Source organism: Triturus cristatus, chromosome 1_1 (genome assembly GCF_964204655.1).
Source record: "Triturus cristatus chromosome 1_1, aTriCri1.1, whole genome shotgun sequence".
NCBI classification, from domain to species: Eukaryota; Metazoa; Chordata; class Amphibia; order Caudata; family Salamandridae; genus Triturus; species Triturus cristatus.
Window position 1 is genome coordinate 138,303,443 of NC_140579.1, and position 19,527 is coordinate 138,322,969.

The following is a 19,527-nucleotide window of genomic DNA, read 5'->3' on the forward strand; positions in this document are numbered from 1 at the left end:
AGTGGAGGTTAGTTCTAGACAGTAACCGTATTTGACAATATCTTTGACCCACCTGTCCGTGGTGATGGAGTTCCACGTGGACAGGAACCTTTGTAGCCTTCCCCCGACAGGTGTTATGTGGTCGGGAGGAAGGGAGAGGGCGTCACTGCTTGTTCTTGGGGGAGGACCTGGTGTTGCCGTAGCCGCGTCCTCTGCCCTTTGTACTGGAGCCACGATATCCACCCCGGGTGTTTTTATCGTAGGTGGTTTGGGTATTGCCTTTGTTGTATGTCTGCTGTGACCCCTGCCCTCTACCTGCTCCCCTATTTCCGGGGCGACGAAAGGAGCTGCTCCGAAAGGACTGAGTCTGGAGAGCCCCCATGGACTTTGCAGTGTCTGTGTCCTTCTTTATTTTCTCAAGGGCCGTGTCAACCTCCGGCCCGAATAAATAGTCGGGGTTTACAGGTTGGTTCAGTATATAATTTTGCACCTCAGGTTTGAACCCGGAGATTCGCAACCAGGCATGTCGTCGCAGCAGGACGCTTGTGTTTATGGCCCTGGCCGCCGTGTCTGCGGCATCTAGTGCACACTTGATGGAAGCATTTGTGAGTAGCTGTCCCTCTCTGATAAGAATTTCTGCACCTTCTTTGAACTGGTCAGGGAGATGTTGGAGTAGTTGCTCCATTGTATCATAGTGCGCTCTATTGTAGCGAGCGAGGAGCGCTTGAGTGTTGGCTATGCGCCATATGTTGGCAGCCTGTGCGGCAACTCGCTTGCCAGAGGTCTCTAAAACCTTGGACTCTTTGTCCGGGGGAGGAGCGTCACCTGTTGATTGCGAGTGTGCCCTCTTGCGAGCATTCGCAACGACAATGGAGTCGAGAGGTAATTGGCCTCTGATGTAAGTAGGGTTTCCCAGGTGCTGATCTGTACTTTTTGTCGATCCTGGGGTTTATCACCCGTGCCCTGGTGGGTTCCTTGAAGATGTCCTTGGCTGGTTTGAGGACTCCTTTCAGCATGGGCAGAGTCTTTACATGCCTTTCCGAGGAAGCGAAAGTGTCCATAAGGAAGTCGTCTTCCACGGTGTCAGAGTGAAGCTGCACGTCATGATTATTTGCAGCACGTTCAATAAGAGCGTTGAACGCTGCAGTGTCCTCTGTCGGAGATGTTTTCGCTCCATAGAGTTGAGGGTCCTGTGCATCTAGAGGTGCACTGGGGTCTGCAGGGTCGCCCCAAGTTTGATCAGGGTCCTGTTGGTCATCAGGGTCCATGTCTCCGTGGTAAGGGACTTGGTCATCCATATAGTCTGCCAACGCATCCGTGTCGGAGTGTGTGGGAGAGAATGATAGTGGGTCTTGGTAGGGCGAGTCGAAAGATTCGCAAAGCACAGGTTCTGAGTCCACAGGCAGCTTTCTCTTTAGTGGGATCCTGAAAGGGTCCAAGGGTGGCTCTGAAGTTATCCTCCGGTCATGGATAACCATCCTGCCAGTGTTGGCGTCGATGTAACGTGACGGAGACGTCTCAGCAGGTGTAACCGTGATGTGGGTGACCCGTGTTCTGAGTTGGAACATTTTCGGGATCGTGGATGGCGGCAGGCCAAAAGTTATGTTGGCTGGCGCCGAAGAGGCTGTTTGAGCTTTTAGTGGGCCGGAGCCCGATGTGTCCTGGAGGACCGCTTGGGTTTTGCTGCTTTGTGCTGCAACGGTTCGCGCGTGAAGCGCTTGAGGCCTTAGCGCCCACCAGGTTTGTAGAGGCGGCCGTGGACTTTTTCGGCGCCGGTGGGTCATCGGGTCGAGGGGCGGAAATGGCCGTCGACGTCTTCGATGCAGGAGGCTTCGGTGTTGCCGTGGAAGCGACGTGAGACGCAGCAGGTGGTATGACCTTTGGTTTAGGAGTCGATGGCGTCGGCGCCGAGAGCCGAGCAGGTTTGATGGCACCGAGGGCCTTTTTCCGAATGCCGACTCCGGCGTCGGCCGCTTCAAGTTCGGCACCGAAGTCTCGCTTGGTGCGCTCGGTGCCGATGCGTGTCGCTGGCGTCGAAGGTGTGGAAGGCCTCGATCCGACTAGCGCCACTTTCGGTTTCATTTGTACCGGTGCAGCTTTCGGTTTCGGTTTGGTAGAAGGGAAACCAGCCGGTGTAGGTAATAATGGCTGCCGCTGAACGTCCGAGGCCGGGCCCGAGGGCGGGGCCGAAGAACCGCGGGATAGGTCTCGGGTAAGGCCCGAAGGCGAACCCTCGACCGGAGCCATAGACTGTGGCACTGGGCCCTTGTCAGTCTGAACGGGTAGGCCTTGCTCGTCATTGGAGCTACTCTCTTCGGCCCCTAAGGCCTCATCGTCGTCTCCTACCTCGGCGTTGTCTTCATCTCTGCGAAAGAGTGATTCGTCGACGTCGTCAGAACCGGAGTCATGTCCGGAACCGGGATTGGAGGGTAGGATTTCCAACTCCTCGACATCTTCGGCGTTGAAGATGTCTGCCGGGGCCGGTGCCGCGTGCTGCGCTTCGAGTCTCGCCGCTCGACGATTCCGTAGAGTCTTCTTGGAACGGAACCGGGCACAGGCCATGCATGTCGATTCGTCGTGGTCCGGCGACAAGCATTTGTTGCACACCGGGTGGACGTCGATATGGGGATATTTCGCATTGCATACCGGGCACCTCTTGAATGGTGTCCTCGACTCCATCGTCGGTGTCGTCGATGGTCAGGTAAAAAGCGAAAAGTTGTTTCCGAAGTTAGTAAGCTAACAGGTAGGGTCGAAACCGATCGAGTGAACAGTACCGACGCGAACTAAAGGCCTTTTGGCCTCGACTAACTTTTTCCTAACTGGAGTTAAGATAGCACATCCGAACCCAATGGCGGAAAAAAACAATCTGAGGATGGAGAGGATGCCCATGCGCACTGTAGTCCAGGGGAGGAGTCACCTATCCAAGGATACTTCGAAGACTCTTCCAGGACAACAACGTGCAAACATCCGGACCCAACACTAGGCGGCGATCTATGCACAGATATGAATTCAGCAGCCCACATGCCTCGAACACAGTGTTATCCTATGAGAGGTAGGGGGGCCTTGGTGGCTGCTGACTAGCAGGCCACGAGGCTGTGGGAGCTGGGCTCCTGGTCACTTACTCAGGGCAAGTGGGGAAGTAGATAGGTGCAGAGGTTGCACTGCCAGGGCCACTCAGGCGGCTGGGTGCAGGGTGCTTTTGAGCCTTCGGGCGCTCAATTGATTTCAATGGGAAATCTCCGGTTTAGAGAGACTGCAAGCTCGGGGACGAAGATTCTTCAGGTGCCACCAACACTTCGAGAGGTAAGTTGGGTAGTTGGAGGATAGGTAGGTACCCCGGGATTGGGCACAGTGGGCCGCGGGGCGCCGGGTGAAGGGGTGCGCCTTTTGGTGTCGGGAAATCTTACCCTCTGTTGATCGCGGTTGGGGGGGGGGGGGCACCTGGTTCTGAGGCTGCAGGCTTCTTCAGGAGTGTCGAGGGAGATCCTTGGGTGCCGGACTCAGGGTCTCAGTCGCCGTGGGGGTCGTCCTCGTGGTCTTTGTTCACTCCGGCAAAGGCCAGGCTTGGCGGGTGCAGTGTGTGCTGGGTTCGTGGTTCCGGGCTGCTGCCAGGGATAAGAAGTAGTTTTTGAGTAGAGCCTCTACTCATGGGAGTCCCAGGGGGCTTAGAGTAAAAAGGTAGCCAGGTACTCCGGGGTTTGTGAGGTTGCTGGCCACAAGAGATGCCGGGTTGGAGCAGGAGCAGGTTCGAGGGTCGACAGGCTGGTAGGGCTAGGGCCAAAGCAGTTGGTGTCTTCCTCTTCTTAGCAGCTGCAGGGCAAGTCTCCTTTCTTCTAGCTCTTCTTCAGATTTTGGAATATGGAATCTGGGGAAGGAAGGTTCAGGGTGCCCCTAAATACTAGATTTAGGGACATTACAGGTAGGTGAAGGGCAGGGACCAATGGGTCCCTGTCCTGGGGTGGGTACACCCCCTATCCTGTCTCTCCTGTGGGAGGGGGGCAGTAGCCTAGTCCTGATCGGGCAGGGCTTCCCATCTTCAAGATGGCGAGAGGCCAGAGATGTGCTTCACCTCGCCTCCCCACACCTGAGGGGTGGGGTTGGCAGGCTGGCACATCCCCTGTCCTTATTTGGGGTTTCGGGCCAAGCTTCCCGCCAGAGTGTAGGGTTGCAGTGGCCTGGGGAAGCTCACAGAGGTGGCATGCCTTTGAAGCTTCCCCCTGCCCATCCTGGGGGAGGAGATTTAGCACCTTGCCCAGGATGTGCATTGTTGCAGACCCAGGAGAGGAGGGGCTCTCCTACCCAGGGGTCCAGCAACAGGTCTGCTGTGTGGCAGCCTAGGCAGCCTCAGAACAGACTGGGATTGTAGGTTAGGTTTCAGGGGGCATCTCTAAGATGCCCACTAGGGAGCTTGGTACATTAAATCCCACAATGGCATCAGTGTGGGTTTAATGTGCTGAAAAGTTTGATACCAAACTTCAGTCTTCAGTGTTGCCATTATGGTGCTGTGAAGTTCGCGTTTGACTAGCTCCCAGCACCATATACTCTTAAATGGCAGCACTGCACTTACAGTGCCCAGGAATGGACCTGGGTACTGTAGGGGCACAGGGCTCCTGCTCCTGTGCCCACACCATTGGCATAGGGCACCCAGCTAGAGGGGTGACTGATGTATGCCATGGCAGTGTAGGTGGCTGGCATGGCACACAGGGATGTGTGCCATGTCGACTCTTTGTTTTGTCTTGTACCCAGACACTCAGCCTGCAAGGGCAGTGTGTGTGTGTGTGTGTGTGTAAGGGTGCAGGGCCTCTAAGGGTGGCACAATGTGTGCTGCAGCCCGTAGAGAGCAAAAAGTGTGGGCATACCATGCAAGAAAGATGGCACTCTCTCACACACTTAACCTATCTCACCCACTTAGGAGCATAACACTCAAACTGGTTGGTCTTCCCACTGTGCTCAAACTTCCAAACATTTGGCGGTTACGTTTAAATGTTCAAATTGTATTACTTCAGGGGCTAGCCAGCTAGATTAGGAATACGGTTTTGCATTTTTATCCCAGTCTTGCTCTAATATTCATGCTTGAATATACCATGACTGGTGTGGCCATTGAGGTACCACTAATATTAGCGTCACGTAAGTGTTTGTACTGGTTGATGACTAGAGGTATCAGTGGTATTAGTGGAAGCCCATATACAAATGGCACAAACCAAGATCAACTGTTCATTCTTCTGAGGCACGGTCTGGGGATACTGGAAAGCAGAGCATATGTGCTTTGTCTGCTGTGGTAAAAGGTTTTCTGCTGGTTTGCCCAATGTCTAAAAGATTACAACTACTGCCTCCTGATCCAGCTCACATTTGTGTGATATACCTACATGTCTGCTGAGTGTGTGGTTCTGTAGTTTGTTCTTGTAAGTGAACTGCCGGTCCACTGTATGTTTTCATAGACAAGGGAACCCAAAGCTATGACCATGGGTACAGTTATTTATAGAGGAACAGGTAGCCCCTACCAACAGAATATTTTGCAGCAATCCACACAGAAGTCAAAACAATTTCCTTAGCTCACTGTCAGGAAGGACTATCAAGTCTGCAGAGTCTCAGCACTTTGGCTGGCAAACAACCACTAAGAAATCAATATAATAAACTTTGCACACAAGAAGGTAGCCTGGAATAAAACCGCTTCCAAAAACAGGTACAGGCCCCAGAGGGACAATCTTAAAGGAACCTGAAAAACTTGCCAGAGGAATGGACCAGTCAAGTCAGTGTCACACAAAATTTAGGCGGGAGCCAAGGGACACTGAGAAAAGGGGTCCACTAGGATGCCAAAAGAGAGTCTACATTAGTGGAGAGCTGCGAGATGTCTGTGAGAATTGTATTTGTTTCTCTGTACGTTGCACCTTGGGATTCCAAAATGAAGTCATTGTTTTTATGTTAAATGCTCCTTTATGGTTAATAGGCATCTCCTGTTTTTATTATAATATAGGTTTGACATTGCATCAGACTTTCCCCTTTGTTGTTTATGTAAAAGACTGCAATGGTGTGGTTTGCCTGAATTTGTACTACTCTCCCAGTAATGTGCTTCTGTAATGCTTTTACTGCCAGCTAGACAGACTAGAATCCTAACATGGGTATAAGTTTTACCAGCTCCTCTCGTGTCCATCTGAAAGTTTTCTATGTTCCAACCTCAGCCGCACACGATTCACCTGTGGTGATGACTACTGTACCCATTCATCATCTTACCCGGAGTTCACCATTTTAACTCCCCCTGCACTTTGTTCCTGATAAGCAAAGGATCTACCCAATCCACTGTTGTATACCATCACTCAACATTTTCACCATCTTCACGATGAGACTGCTGTTCAGTAAATGTGAATATAACCCCGAAATGGCAATTTGTTTTCTGTATGAGCACTATGTTTGCTTTTACGGTTTCTTGTTCTGCTCCCAGAACGTTCTTCTAAGATACTTTTCTTTTTCAACAGGATGAGTTTTTTCATATTGACTTATGAAGCTCAATCTGAAATACAATGCTTGTTGCATGACCTATGTCCACAGATATTGTTGAAATAAGTTCCCTTTATCACCTAATCATCTAGGTTGGGATATACAAGAAAAGATGGAAACCTCAGATGTGTTGCAATCTTTGCAAGACATTTTGCACACACTATTTATGCCGACTTTTCCAAATGACAGTAATAAATTGGTGGCTATCCTCCATCTCAAACCAGAGCTACTTACGTTCGATATTCACTGGGGTACTAGGTATCCTTGAGATCTATTCTCACTAGGGGTGCCCCTCTTCCAACACAGGTATCACCTACTTCAATGGAGCCGTGAAACCTTGGAGTCTTTGCAAAACAATTAAAACCCTTCAGTCCAAAATGAGTCCCAAGGTGAAGTCTTGCTTGAGCACGAGGAAGCAGACTGAACACAGTCTCTCATTCCACTCCTTCTTTGGTACTATTTCCATTTACTTCTGATTGTAACAACGCCCAGTGATCTTAGTACATTTGGAGGTGTTATTGGTGGTTTGCTGTCCAATTCTATGCAGTATCAATGCTTTATTATGTTCATATTTATCTAAGGCAAGTTCCTGCTGCTGTTGGTGAACCCCTTTATTCAGGCCCCTTCAGGTGTTTTGTTGTTCTGGGGGACAATGGAATTAATCACTTGTTTGACTGAGCAGACCTTCAGAGAGGGAGAGGTTTGACAGCCCCTTTCCCTTCTTTTCCAATGAAATGGCTTTCTAAAGTGACTAGATTATTGCCCCTGTATGTTGGCTGTTGAACTTCTCTAGAGTAAGAATGCTGTTGTGAAAAAAGGATGGTGTTCCTTTCGTCCTATTGAACATTCCTCGGGCCTGTAGAGGTCCAGTAGATTTTGGAGTAGGGTTGGTATTTTGTTCTGACCCAAAGATACATCCACATTACTATTCAGCAAGTTGTCTCCCAAGAACAGTGTCTTACTGAGGTTTGCTTGCACCTCATAAAACCGAGATATTCATAACCAACTGTCTACAGTCTTTATCAACTGCATTTAAAGACGAATGGAAGTGCTTTTTGTTCTCATGTATTTTATTTCTCTATTTTCTCATTGTTCGTGTCCTTAGCTACTCCCTAGAGCTTTGGAGTTTGCTATGTTCCATTGTGCAGCTGGTCACCTTCCATTTCTTTGCCTACAGAATCCAATTGTTTTTTACTGCCTTTCCCTCTTGGAAGACCAGTTGATGCTGGTGCATTAGCAGTCTGCAAGCTGTATGCCCTACAAACGAATCTGCTGGGATATTATATTTTAAGTAAGGAGAGACCTAGGGGAGGCCTTTAATTAATTCTACCCTTGGGGTTAGATCTTCGGATTAAACAAGACTTTGAAAGCTTCTCTGTCTTGCTATGGTACACTTAGTAACACTGAAAAGGGATGGGTCTTTATTTACAAAGAGTTAAGTGTTCCTGCTAAGAAACAACTCCTCCTGTACCACCTCGACAACACAATCAGAGCATGGAGCATAGAGGAGTCATCAGGAGGTGATGACTGGCCTTTCCTAGTCCACAAGACTTAAGTGAATTATCTTCATATTCTACGTTTCTGCTTTTCATGAACCTCCTGATGTTCATGAGGTATAAATTAGATCTATTCTCCTGCTTTTAAAAGATACTTAACTGATCTTTTTCTTTTATATGAACACTGTTTCAAGTCGCCCATTTTTTTTTTGGCATGGAGTACTTTTCTACTGCCTCTACACTGACCGGTGGGATATCCCCTTTCTTAGCATGGAGAGAGAATCCTTACCTTGGCCTTTCTCTGATTTCCATCTTTTCAGAGCAATGTCAGGGAGTTTAGGTATGTCCGCCCTAGGCTCTACTTTTTGCAACAGAGAGGGTTCAATAATTTGTGCGCTTACTTCGACTGCCACGCCAAGGGACTTTTGATGGTCTTTCAGTCAGATATAGTCAGTTTCATTGAGCTACCCTCCTGATGAATTGCAGGTTTGGGATTGATCAGAACTGAATTAATGTCTTAAGTACAATTTCCACTACAGCCAAGTCTATGGCTGTCAAACCTGTAAGTTGCTTTCACAAAGGTTCTTCTCCTCCATCAATTTCATCTATCTTCTTCTCCTCTGAAAAGCCCAGTTATAGAAGCTGTTTTTCTGTCCGTATCATGTTGTAAAGCACTGTTTTTCATAAACCTTGTGGGGCTGGGTTTAAATGTAGTTTTTTTTTTTAACAAATTGAGTCTGGTGGTCTACATGCAGGGGATATGACTAAGTTACCAAAACAAGCATAAGAAAACCCTGAGCGCAAAAAGCAAAGACATTTGCCACCAAGAAGGATTTCCATCAATTACCAAATATGGACAGTGTCATCATTTGGATATCCTTCCTTCCCACCACTAAACCTCCAGATCACGGAGGAAAGTCATGTGAATCGGGTATCGACCAGGTCACCAGAATCACACAAGGAGGTATTCTAAATGCTAAAAAGCTTGCTGGGCAACATTGCTCGACACAGAATAATGTACAGCATATACAACAGACAGGCTTGTCTGAACAATCCTTCATTTAGCCACAATTTAATTATTGTGTTACGCTAAAACCTACTTCACTTACACCTACATTAGCAGAGCATGCGCCTCATCAGTCAGCGTCCACAAGCGGACCATTTCTTGCTTTGCCTTGTCAAGCTATAAGCTCCTTTATCTATGCTGCTGGGGTTTCAGGACAGTACCACATTTGGAACAATCCACCTCTAGCTGGCTGCTACAGACGAATGTCTGCATTAAACTGACTCATGCCAATACAGCTTTCTACAAATATGTCCAGCTGGTCTGCATGCATGCAGCTTTCAACACACCCTGCTGAATAGGATACAGGCAGAGCCTATTCTAGATGTGCCTTGTTGATCAGGGCAGATGCATTAGTGTCCACTTATCCTCCCTACTGATCCAGGTAAACCGCTTCCTACCCACACTGCTGATCTGGACAAAACAGGCTTCTACACACCTGCTTGTATGGCCCAGACACATCTACAAGCTACCACACCCCTGCCTTGTTGATCAGTGAAGCATGCAGCGTCCTCTGTACCTCCCCTACCGCTCTGTACAGACACTCATGTTCCAACACACCTGCCCTGTTGATCCGGGTACTTCTGCTTGCAGTAAGACTCCAGTGATGCATATACTTTTTCTCGTAACAGCTCCACTTCTCCAGGATTCGAGAGCCCCTTGGCATCTGAGATGAGGAAGAATCAGAGAATAAGGTTACTGTCCATTTCACTCAATGTCCCTTTAACATTAGTCACTTTCAAAGACTGCCAAAGCCACAAAGCTTTGATAAAAAAGTTAAGCAGTGAGCTCAGAAGGGCCCATTAACAGGCCGGGGTGAGCAGAAGTAGGCCAGCTGGGGTGGGGGGCAGGAGGGGACGTGGGGGGCAGGAGGGGACGGGGGGGACGGGGGGACGCAGAGGGAGGCCAGCAAGGGGACCGCACAGGGGAGGGAGGGAGGTCGGCCGGCACGGGGACCGCACAGGGGAGGGAGGGAGGTCAGCCGGCACGGGGACCGCACAGGGGAGGGAGGGAGGTCAGCCGGCACGGGGACCGCACAGGGGAGGGAGGGAGGTCAGCCGGCACGGGGACCGCACAGGGGAGGGAGGGAGGTCAGCCGGCACGGGGACCGCACAGGGGAGGGAGGGAGGTCAGCCGGCAAGGGGACCGCACAGGGGAGGGAGGGAGGTCAGCCGGCAAGGGGACCGCACAGGGGAGGGAGGGAGGTCAGCCGGCAAGGGGACCGCACAGGGGAGGGAGGGAGGTCAGCCGGCAAGGGGACCGCACAGGGGAGGGAGGGAGGTCAGCCGGCAAGGGGACCGCACAGGGGAGGGAGGGAGGTCAGCCGGCAAGGGGACCGCACAGGGGAGGGAGGGAGGTCAGCCGGCAAGGGGACCGCACAGGGGAGGGAGGGAGGTCAGCCGGCAAGGGGACCGCACAGGGGAGGGAGGTCAGCCGGCAAGGGGACCGCACAGGGAGGGAGGACGGACGGCAAGGGGACCGCACAGGGAGGGAGGACGGACGGCAAGGGGACCGCACAGGGAGGGAGGGAGGCCGGCAAGGGGACCGCACAGGGAGGGAGGGAGGCCGGCAAGGGGACCGCACAGGGAGGGAGGGAGGCCGGCAAGGGGACCGCACAGGGAGGGAGGGAGGCCAGCAAGGGGACCGCACAGGGAGGGAGGCCGGCAAGGGGACTGCACAGGGAGGGAGGAAGGCCGGCAAGGGGACCGCACAGGGAGGGAGGGAGGCCGGCAAGGGGACCGCACAGGGAGGGAGGGAGGCCGGCAAGGGGACCGCACAGGGAGGGAGGGAGGCCGGCAAGGGGACCGCACAGGGAGGGAGGGAGGCCGGCAAGGGGACCGCACAGGGAGGGAGGGAGGCCGGCAAGGGGACCGCACAGGGAGGGAGGGAGGCCGGCAAGGGGACCGCACAGGGAGGGAGGGAGGCCGGCAAGGGGACCGCACAGGGAGGGAGGGAGGGAGGCAAGGGGACCGCACAGGGAGGGAGGGAGGCCGGCAAGGGGACCGCACAGGGAGGGAGGGAGGCCGGCAAGGGGACCGCACAGGGAGGGAGGGAGGCCGGCAAGGGGACCGCACAGGGAGGGAGGGAGGCCGGCAAGGGGACCGCACAGGGAGGGAGGGAGGCCGGCAAGGGGACCGCACAGGGAGGGAGGGAGGCCGGCAAGGGGACCGCACAGGGAGGGAGGGAGGCCGGCAAGGGGACCGCACAGGGAGGGAGGGAGGCCGGCAAGGGGACCGCACAGGGAGGGAGGGAGGCCGGCAAGGGGACCGCACAGGGAGGAAGGGAACCGCACAGGGAGGAAGGGAGGCCGGCAAGGGGACCAGAGTAAGTAATGGTTTAGACCACAAAGCATTAGCAGCACCAGTCTAGTCGGGTAAGGTCTTTGCCGTCAATGCGTAAAGGGAAACATTGTATACCTGGGTTGAAGAGGATGATGGCTCGTAGGCAGCCAAGCTCGGTCTTGTCCATTCGCATGTCCCTCATTTTTGAGACTAGCTCAGTCAAAACCCTGTGTAGAGAAGACTGCCTTTAGGGTGACAATATCACAGAACACTCATTCAATCCCCTCCTTGTTTGCATCTACACTTACTTTCAGTAATTCTCTCTCTGGTACAGACTATCAGGCTGCAGATTCCTCACCTTCTGAATATTTCCCACAAGTCACTGGATCCAGAAACTTTGCAACAGTTCCTCTGTGTGTGTAAAGGTGGCACCTAGGGGCTCCACACTGTCACTGTTCTCTGGAAATGACATGTGGAGTCTATATAGGCAACACTCCTGCACATGGACATCAGTTGCTTTTTGCTTCAAATAAGTCCGCACCCCCAGAAGCAGAACTCCAAAAGCAAATTGGTAGACAGTGTGCAGATTCCTAGACTTGGGATCTTAATAATGGATAGAATCCAATCACAGAACGAGAGGATGGGAGGGTTTGTGAGAAATCAGTGGCTAGAGTCTCTGTTACCAAAGTTAAATAACTTGTTCTGACAAAGACGTCTAGTCACAGATTCTTCACCTTTTGAATAGATACCAAAGCAGCATCTATTTGGAGGTGGGTCTGTGAGAAGACCCCAACCAGAAAGTCCTGCAGGACAGAGTGGGCAAAATGACCCTCTCGTGAACATGACTGTCCAGGCAATAGTACTTTGTGAACCTATGGAGGGATGCACATTTAGATGCCCCAGCATATGCCTACGTCAGGGACTCCGCGTGCTTATGCGGTGGTAGCAGCCTTGGCCCTGGTCGAATGAGCACACAGTCCTTTGTGAGCTTGTGTTTTTAGCCAACTCTTAGCATGTCTTAATTCAGAGCACAACCCAGAAAGAGCTGAACATCCACCTGGTGGCCTTATGCCGACGTATATAGAGACGCACAGCGCTCTCTTGGGATCCAAACAATGGAGTCTTTCTGCCTCCTTAGAGGGGTGAGGAAGAGCATATATCGCTAGCAGAGTGACTGTTTGAAGGACTGGGAACACAGTCTTGACAGCTGTGAAGTGGCTCAAATGGAGTGCAAAGCAGATAAGTGAGGACTAGATTATGGTCCCATTGGGGCATCACAAAGGGAGTAGGGGGAAGGAATATGCTACTTACCAGTATGCATCTGTTCTTGGCATGTAGAGCTGCAGATCTACACACTTTTGCATAGATCGCCATCTGGTGTTGGGCCCAGATGTTTGCAGTTTGTTTTTCCTCTTGGAAAGTCTTTGGAAGTCACGAGGTCGGTGACTCCTCCCTTGGATTGTATTGCGCATGGGCTTCGGCTCCATCCTCAGATTGTTTTTCGCCAACAGGGAAAGATGGAGCGTAGTAATAACAGTGAAGAAACCCATGTGTGTTGTATCTAAGTAAGATAGACTGGAACAGATACAGGTAGCCGGGGAGGTGGGTGGACGTGTGTAGATCTGCAGCTCTACATGCCAAGAACAGATGCATACTGGTAAGTAGCATATTCCGTTCGAGGCATATGAGCTGCAGATTACACACTTTTGCATAGACTATATAGCAGTTCCCAACCTTAGCGGCGACCACTAGTATCTGTTGCAGTGGTTTGAAATAGTGTTTTTAGTACAGCCTGGCCCACACTAGCTTGTTGCTTGGTTTTGCACATCTACACAGTAATGTTTAGTGAAGGTGTGCGGTGTTGACTATGTAGCAGCTTTGCAGATATCATCTAATGGGATGTTCCCTAGAAAAGCCATAGAAGCCCCTATCTTTCGTGTAGAGTAGGCTTTAGGGGGAACAGATAGCGTTCGTTTTGCTTTGTGGTACCAAATCTGTATGCATTTTACAATCCACCTAGATGGGGTTGGCTTTATGTGGTGGAGAGAAAGAGACAAATAGTTGTGTTGTCTTTCTGAAAGGTTGTGTTCTCTGGATATAGTAAAGTAAGCCCGTTTAACATCTAGCGTGTGTAGAGCCCTTTCTGCAACAGTTTGAGGTTGCGAGAAAAATACCGGTTGGTTTAAATGAAAGGGGGAAAGGACTTTGGGTAGGAATTTTGGGTTGGTACGGAGAACAATCTGGTGCATTTGGAGAAAAGGTTCCTGTATAGTAAGTGTTTGTATCTCACTGACCCTTCCAAGGGAAGTGATGGCTACACGAAAAGCTGTTTTCCATGTGAGAAATTGCAGTTTGCATTTATGCAAAGGTTCGAAAGGCGGTCCCATTAGCTTTGTGAGAACTATATTTAAGTTCCATACAGGTGAGGGTGGTACTCTGGGGGGAATTATTAGTTTGAGGCCTTCCATGAAGGCTTTAATGGCAGGCACTCTGAAAAGTGACAGGTGCTGTCTGTTCTGTAGGTAAGCAGCAATTGCTGCGAGGTGTAGCCGAATGGATGTACATGCTAGGTTACGCCTTTGTAGATGGAGCAAGTAGCATATGATGTGCTGTATAGATGCGTCTAGAGGATTGATTGTGTTATGGCAATAAACAACAAATCTTTTCCACTTGGCAGCGTAGCAGGCTCTAGTGGTAGGGCGTCTAGCTTCTCTAATGACGTTCAGTCGGGGGGAAGGTTAAGGTATCCGAATTCTAGGATCTCAGGAGCCAGATCGCAAGGTTGAGCTGAGCTGGGTCCGGGTGTCTGATCACTCCATGGTTCTGGGTTAGGAGGCATGGTGAGAAGTTTGGCTTTTGGTGTGGTACTACCGAGAGTTCCAGCAGCGTGGTGTACCACGGTTGTCTGGCCCACGTTGGAGCTACTAGGATCAGTGTGAGGGAATGCTGTTGTAGCTTTCGCACCACTAATGGAATTAGTGGGAGAGGTGGAAAAGCGTACGCAAATTTGCCTGACCAGTTCATCCATATCGCATTGCCTTTGGACAACGGGTGTGGGTATCTGGCGGCGAAGCTTGGGCATTTTTTGTTTTCGTGGGTGGCGAAGAGGTCTATCTGTGGATGCCCCCACATCTGAAAGAACGGGTGAAGAACCTGTGGGTGAAGTTCCCACTCGTGGATCTGCTGCGTTTGTCTGCTGAGCAGATCTGCCATGATGTTTGACTCCTGGGACATGTTGGGCTAGGAGAAAGATTTTGTGTGGAATTGCCCATCTCCATATGCTAGGTGAGAGAGCTGTGGAGAGTGTGTGCCGCCTTGTTTTTGAATGTAGTACATGGCCGTCATGTCTGTGCGAATGAGGACTGCCTTGCCTAAAATCTGTGTTTGAAAGGATTTTAGGGCTAGAAAGATTGCCAGTAACTCCAGATGGTTGATATAGAGTAACTTTTGTTGCGGCGTCCATGTGCCCTGCACTGTGAGGTGTAATAGATGAGCTCCCCAGCCGGAGAGCGATGCGTCCCAGCCGGAGAGCGATGCGTCCGTTAGTATTATTTGTGGAACCAGGTCCAGGAACGGTCGACCTCTGGAAAGATTTGTGGTGTTTGGGTGCGACCGTCTACCAACACCAGATCTGTCAGTTGCCCCTGGGCCTGGTTCCATTGGCGCGGACGCATCTGGAGTCTTGCGTGAGGCACTATGAAAATGCAAGAGGCCATCATCCCTATCAGTTGCATAAACACTCTTGCTGGGAGAGAGTGTTGAGGTATGAATCTTTGACGCAAAGCTTGAATGCTTGCAATCCTGGCAGGATTGGGGTAGGCTATGACTTTTGAGGTGTCTATGGTGGCACCGAGGTATTGCTTTATGTGGGATGGTGTTAGCTGGGACTTTTGGTGGTTCACCGTGAAGCCTAGCTGGTGAAGTAGTTGGATTGTAGTGGCGGTGTGGTGAACACATTGGTTGTAGGACGTGGCTTTTATTAGCCAGTCGTCCAAATATGGGAAGACGTGAATGTGCTGTCTTCTGAGGTGTGCCGCCACTACCACTAGGCACTTGGTGAATACCCTTGGTGCTGTTGTGACCCCGAATGAGAGCACCTTGAACTGGTAGTGTTGCCCGTCCACTACAAATCTGAGGTACTTTGTGAGCATGGTGTACCAGAATGTGAAAGTATGCGTCTTTCAAGTCCAGTGTGGTGAGAAAGTCGTTCTGGGAGATGTGCGGAAGTACCTGCTGGAGTGTTACCATGTGAAAATGGTCCAAATGTATGTATGTGTTTAGAGGCCGGAGATCTAGAATAGGTCATAGAGTCTCGTTTCTTTTTGGTACCAGAAAATATAGGGAATAGACCCCTAAATTTTGCTGATTGGCGGGAACTTGTTCTATTGCATGTTTTTGTAGGAGGGAGATTACCTCCTGTTTCAGTAATGTGGAATGTTCTTGTGACATTGGGCGTTGCCTGGGTGGAATGTTTGGGGGGGGGGGGGGGGGGTAGATGTCTATTCTAGGCAGTACCCTGAGCGAATAATTTGGGTCACCCATCTGTCTGAGGTGTGGTCTCCCAGACCTGAAGTAAAGTTTGTAGCCTGCCCTGGAGTGGTATGGCCTGGAGGGAGCGGGGGGGAAGTCATTGGGTAGGAGGTGTGGCAGAGCGGGCGGTATTTGTTTTGCCTCTGCCTTTATTGTTATTGCCCCTATAGCCGCCTCTTTGATAACCCCTTGTGAAGGTGGATTGAGCAGGGGATTTGTAGGAAGTGGACGCGCTGAGTAGCCTCTAGCCGTACCCCGAAAGGAAGAGCGGCGAAAGGAGCGCCTAGGAGGGTGTGACTGTAGGGCTCCCATAGATTTCGCCGTATCCGTGTCCTTCATTTTCTCGAGGGCCTCATCTACCTTTGGGCCGAATAGGTGTTCTTGGTCAAAGGGATGATTTAGGATGGAGGCCTGTACCTCAGGTTTGAAGCCTGATACTCTCAGCCAAGCATGGCGACGGAGGAGGACGCTAGTGTTAATGGCCCTGGAGGCTGTGTCTGCTGCGTCTAAGGCACAGCGTATGGAGGTGTTAGTTATAGTCTTACCCTCTTGAATTAATTCATTGGCCCCATTTTTATATTTTTCTGGGAGATGGTGCATGATGGTTACTAATTAATCATAATGCGCTCCATCGTATCTGGCCAATAGCGCTTGAGTGTTGGCGATACGCCATATATTGGCTGCCTGTGACGCAGTGCGCTTTGCTGACGCGTCCAGTAGCTTTGACTCTTTGTCAGGTGGGGGTGCTTCGCCCGACGCCTGGGAGTTTGACCTCTTCCGTGCAGTGGAAACCACTAGGGAATCCAGTGGCGCTGGCCCTTTGATATAGGCAGGATCTGTGGGGGCAGCTTTGTACTTTTTCTCTATGCGTGGGTTAATGACCCTAGGCCTGACTGGGTCCTTAAAAACCTCTGGCGCATGTTTTATCACCCCCTTGAGCATAGGTAGTATGGAAGTAGACCTATGTGTGGTATCAAAGGTGTCGAGGAGGAAATCCTCCTCTACTGGGTCAAGTGTGTAGCTCTACCCCGTGATAATGTGCCGCCCTCTGAAGTAGGTGGTGGAAACCTAATGAGTCTTCTGGTGGAGATGGCCTGGAAGGGTAAAGGTCATCTTGTGGGATGTCTGGAATGTCTGGATTATTATAGTTGTCCCATGGGTCTGGGGATCCTGTAGGGGTGGGGTCTTGGGGCACATCCCCTGGATCGTAATATGGGTCCCCCTGATCATCATCGTCTGGAGACAGGGTCGCGTAGCGATGAGGTGGGGGCGGAGGAGGTGGGGAAGGCATTCTGAAAGGGGAGGTAGCAGAGTCCTTCCTCTTTGGAGGTGGAGGCGGAGCTGGTTTGTCCAAATGTCTCTTTTTAGAAGAGAGTGCCAAATGTCCAGTTTTTGGATCCTTGATAAGAGTCTTTTGCAAGGGATCCGGTGTAAACAGTTCCTGTGACAATGTTTGTTCCGTCAGCGCCGAAGGTTTCGGGGCCGATGACTTTTTAGGCTTGTTCGTGCCGTGCTTAGCACTGGGCTTGGGAACCTCCGATTTTTTGGTCGGCGCAGAGGTGGGCTTCGGCGTAGAAGTGTCGGTGCCGAGGGCCTTATGGGGTTTGGTCGGTACCGAAAGGCTGGGTTTCGACACCGAGGACTTCGGTGCAGAGCTCGGTGTCGAGGTAGAGGCCGGTCTCTTTTTCGGTGCCGAAGGCTGGCTCGAGCCCGAGTTGCCGGAAGGCTTAATTGGCTTCTTCACCGTGCCCGAAGGTGGGGTGTTTGAAGCAATGTCTCTGGTCTTGCCTAGACCCGGTTGCGAAGGCGTGACCGAAGCCTTTTTGGGTGTCGGCGCGGGTGCGGGAGGGGGTATAGTACTCACGACCCTCTGCGCCGGGGTGATGTCCTCCACGTCTGAGTCACCGGCTTCTGAAGCACTGACGAGGTCCTCTTCGGTGTGCTGCTGTCCCGGATCTTCGACGTCGTCCCCAAAGATGTCGACTGGAACGGAGGTCGAGGAGTGGGCCATGTTTCGTCGGGCCCTTCGATCTCGAATAGTCTTTTTCGATCTGAAAGACTTGCAGGCCGGACAGTCTCAAGCCTAGTGTTCAGGGGAGAGGCAGAGGTTGCACACCTCATGAAGATTGGTGTGGGGAAATTGGGACCCACATCGAGGGCACTTCTTGAAAGGAGTTCTTTCCATCAGCCGGGACCGGAGCTTGGGTAGGCCCGAAGGCCGCCGTCGACGACTGGAATCTAAGATGTGTCGAAGAGAAGGTGATTGAGGAGATCTGGATCTGAACAATACAGCGATGAGCGAGGATTCCGCTTCGATCGTCGAACTGGAAATGTTCGGAACCGGAGCGCGAAGTATTACATCCGAGCCCGATGGCGGAAAAAAACAATCTGAGGATGGAGCCGAAGCCCATGCGCAATACCATCCAAGGGAAGAGTCACCGACCTCGTGACTTCCAAAGACTTTCCAAGAGGAAAAACAAACTGCAAATATCTGGGCCCAACACCAGATGGCGATCTATGCAAAAGGGTGTAATCTGCAGCTCATATGCCTCGAACATATATGTTACAGCCCTTTGAAAAATGGCATCTCAACTGGTGATTTAAACAGTGAGGACTGATCCAGCTCCCCTAAGAAGGCCGAAAAGGCTGAACGTAACCCTTAACTGTGCCCAAAGTAAAGCCTTGCAAGGCAAGAGCTAGAACAAACAGAACGTTGGATAACTTGGACTGAAGGGGGTCAATCTAGTGTGTGCTGCACAAATCCAAATATATGTCTATATGACCGGTGTTTCCATTCAGGGCCAGCTGGTGCCAAGAGGATGTCATCCACCTCCAGAGGAAGGTCGTAGGTGTTCAGCTATTGCTGCTCAATCTCCAAGCATAAATGGGGAGAATGAGAAGACAAACGTGCATGCTCGACAAACGGGAAGCAGGAGAAACTCAGTCGCAGCAGGCTCAGAGTTGTCCTCACAGAAACCCAAGACAGACTGAAGGATCGGGTCCACAGTCTGAATGTCCTTGACTTTTTCCCGGGGGGAAAACAAGCCCAGAGAGCGAGCAGAAGCCCTACTCTTTTTAAATTGCTTGAGAGCAGAATCAGCCTTGTTCCTAAAAAGGCGTGTCCCATCACAGGGCATGCCCATCAGGGAGAACTGGACATTGCTGGAGAACCCAGCCGATCGCAGCCTGGCATGGGGGCGAATGACTAAGCGGATACCAATGGTTCATCCAATGGAATGGGTGGTGTCAAAGCCAGAACGAATCATGAACTTGGCTGCATCATGACCATCCTGAACTGCTTGAGCCAGGACAGGGTGAAAGTCGCCAGGCACACCTGGGGGGACTTGTGCCACCAAAATCCAAAGGTTGCAGGAGTAGCGCCCCAACAAGCAGCTAGCCTTGATATATTAGAGGGCCAGCCTGGTTGAGAAAAACAACCAGCTTGGTGAACATTTCCATTTACTTCGATATGGAGGTAGGGAACATGTTCGGAGCTGATTAAACCAACTAGTAGAGACTTGTACCAAAAGCTTGTCGGGTGAAGAGTGCTGTGAAAGGACAGCAGTATTACCCGGAGCAGGGCAACTGCGCCTGGCAATCTGTCAGTTGACAGCGGGGAGGCAGGTTTGGCCCAGAGCCCCGATAGCACCTCGTTGAATGGATGGAGGGGCTCAGCAGAAAT

The 19,527-nt window shown here is 51.3% G+C and overlaps 1 protein-coding gene across 2 annotated transcripts in view; it reads right to left on the reverse strand.

The window, feature by feature from the left end:
• RXRB (retinoid X receptor beta) overlaps positions 1-19,527 on the reverse strand; it is a 237,200-nt gene that overhangs the window by 40,903 nt on the left and 176,770 nt on the right. For both annotated transcript variants that reach the window (XM_085619929.1, XM_085619853.1), the window contains exons 8-9: positions 11,451-11,542; positions 9,595-9,700 (exon numbers count right to left, since the gene is read on the reverse strand). In XM_085619929.1, coding sequence (XP_085476055.1) covers positions 9,595-9,700; positions 11,451-11,542 — 198 coding nt within the window. The remainder of the gene's footprint in view (positions 1-9,594; positions 9,701-11,450; positions 11,543-19,527) is intronic.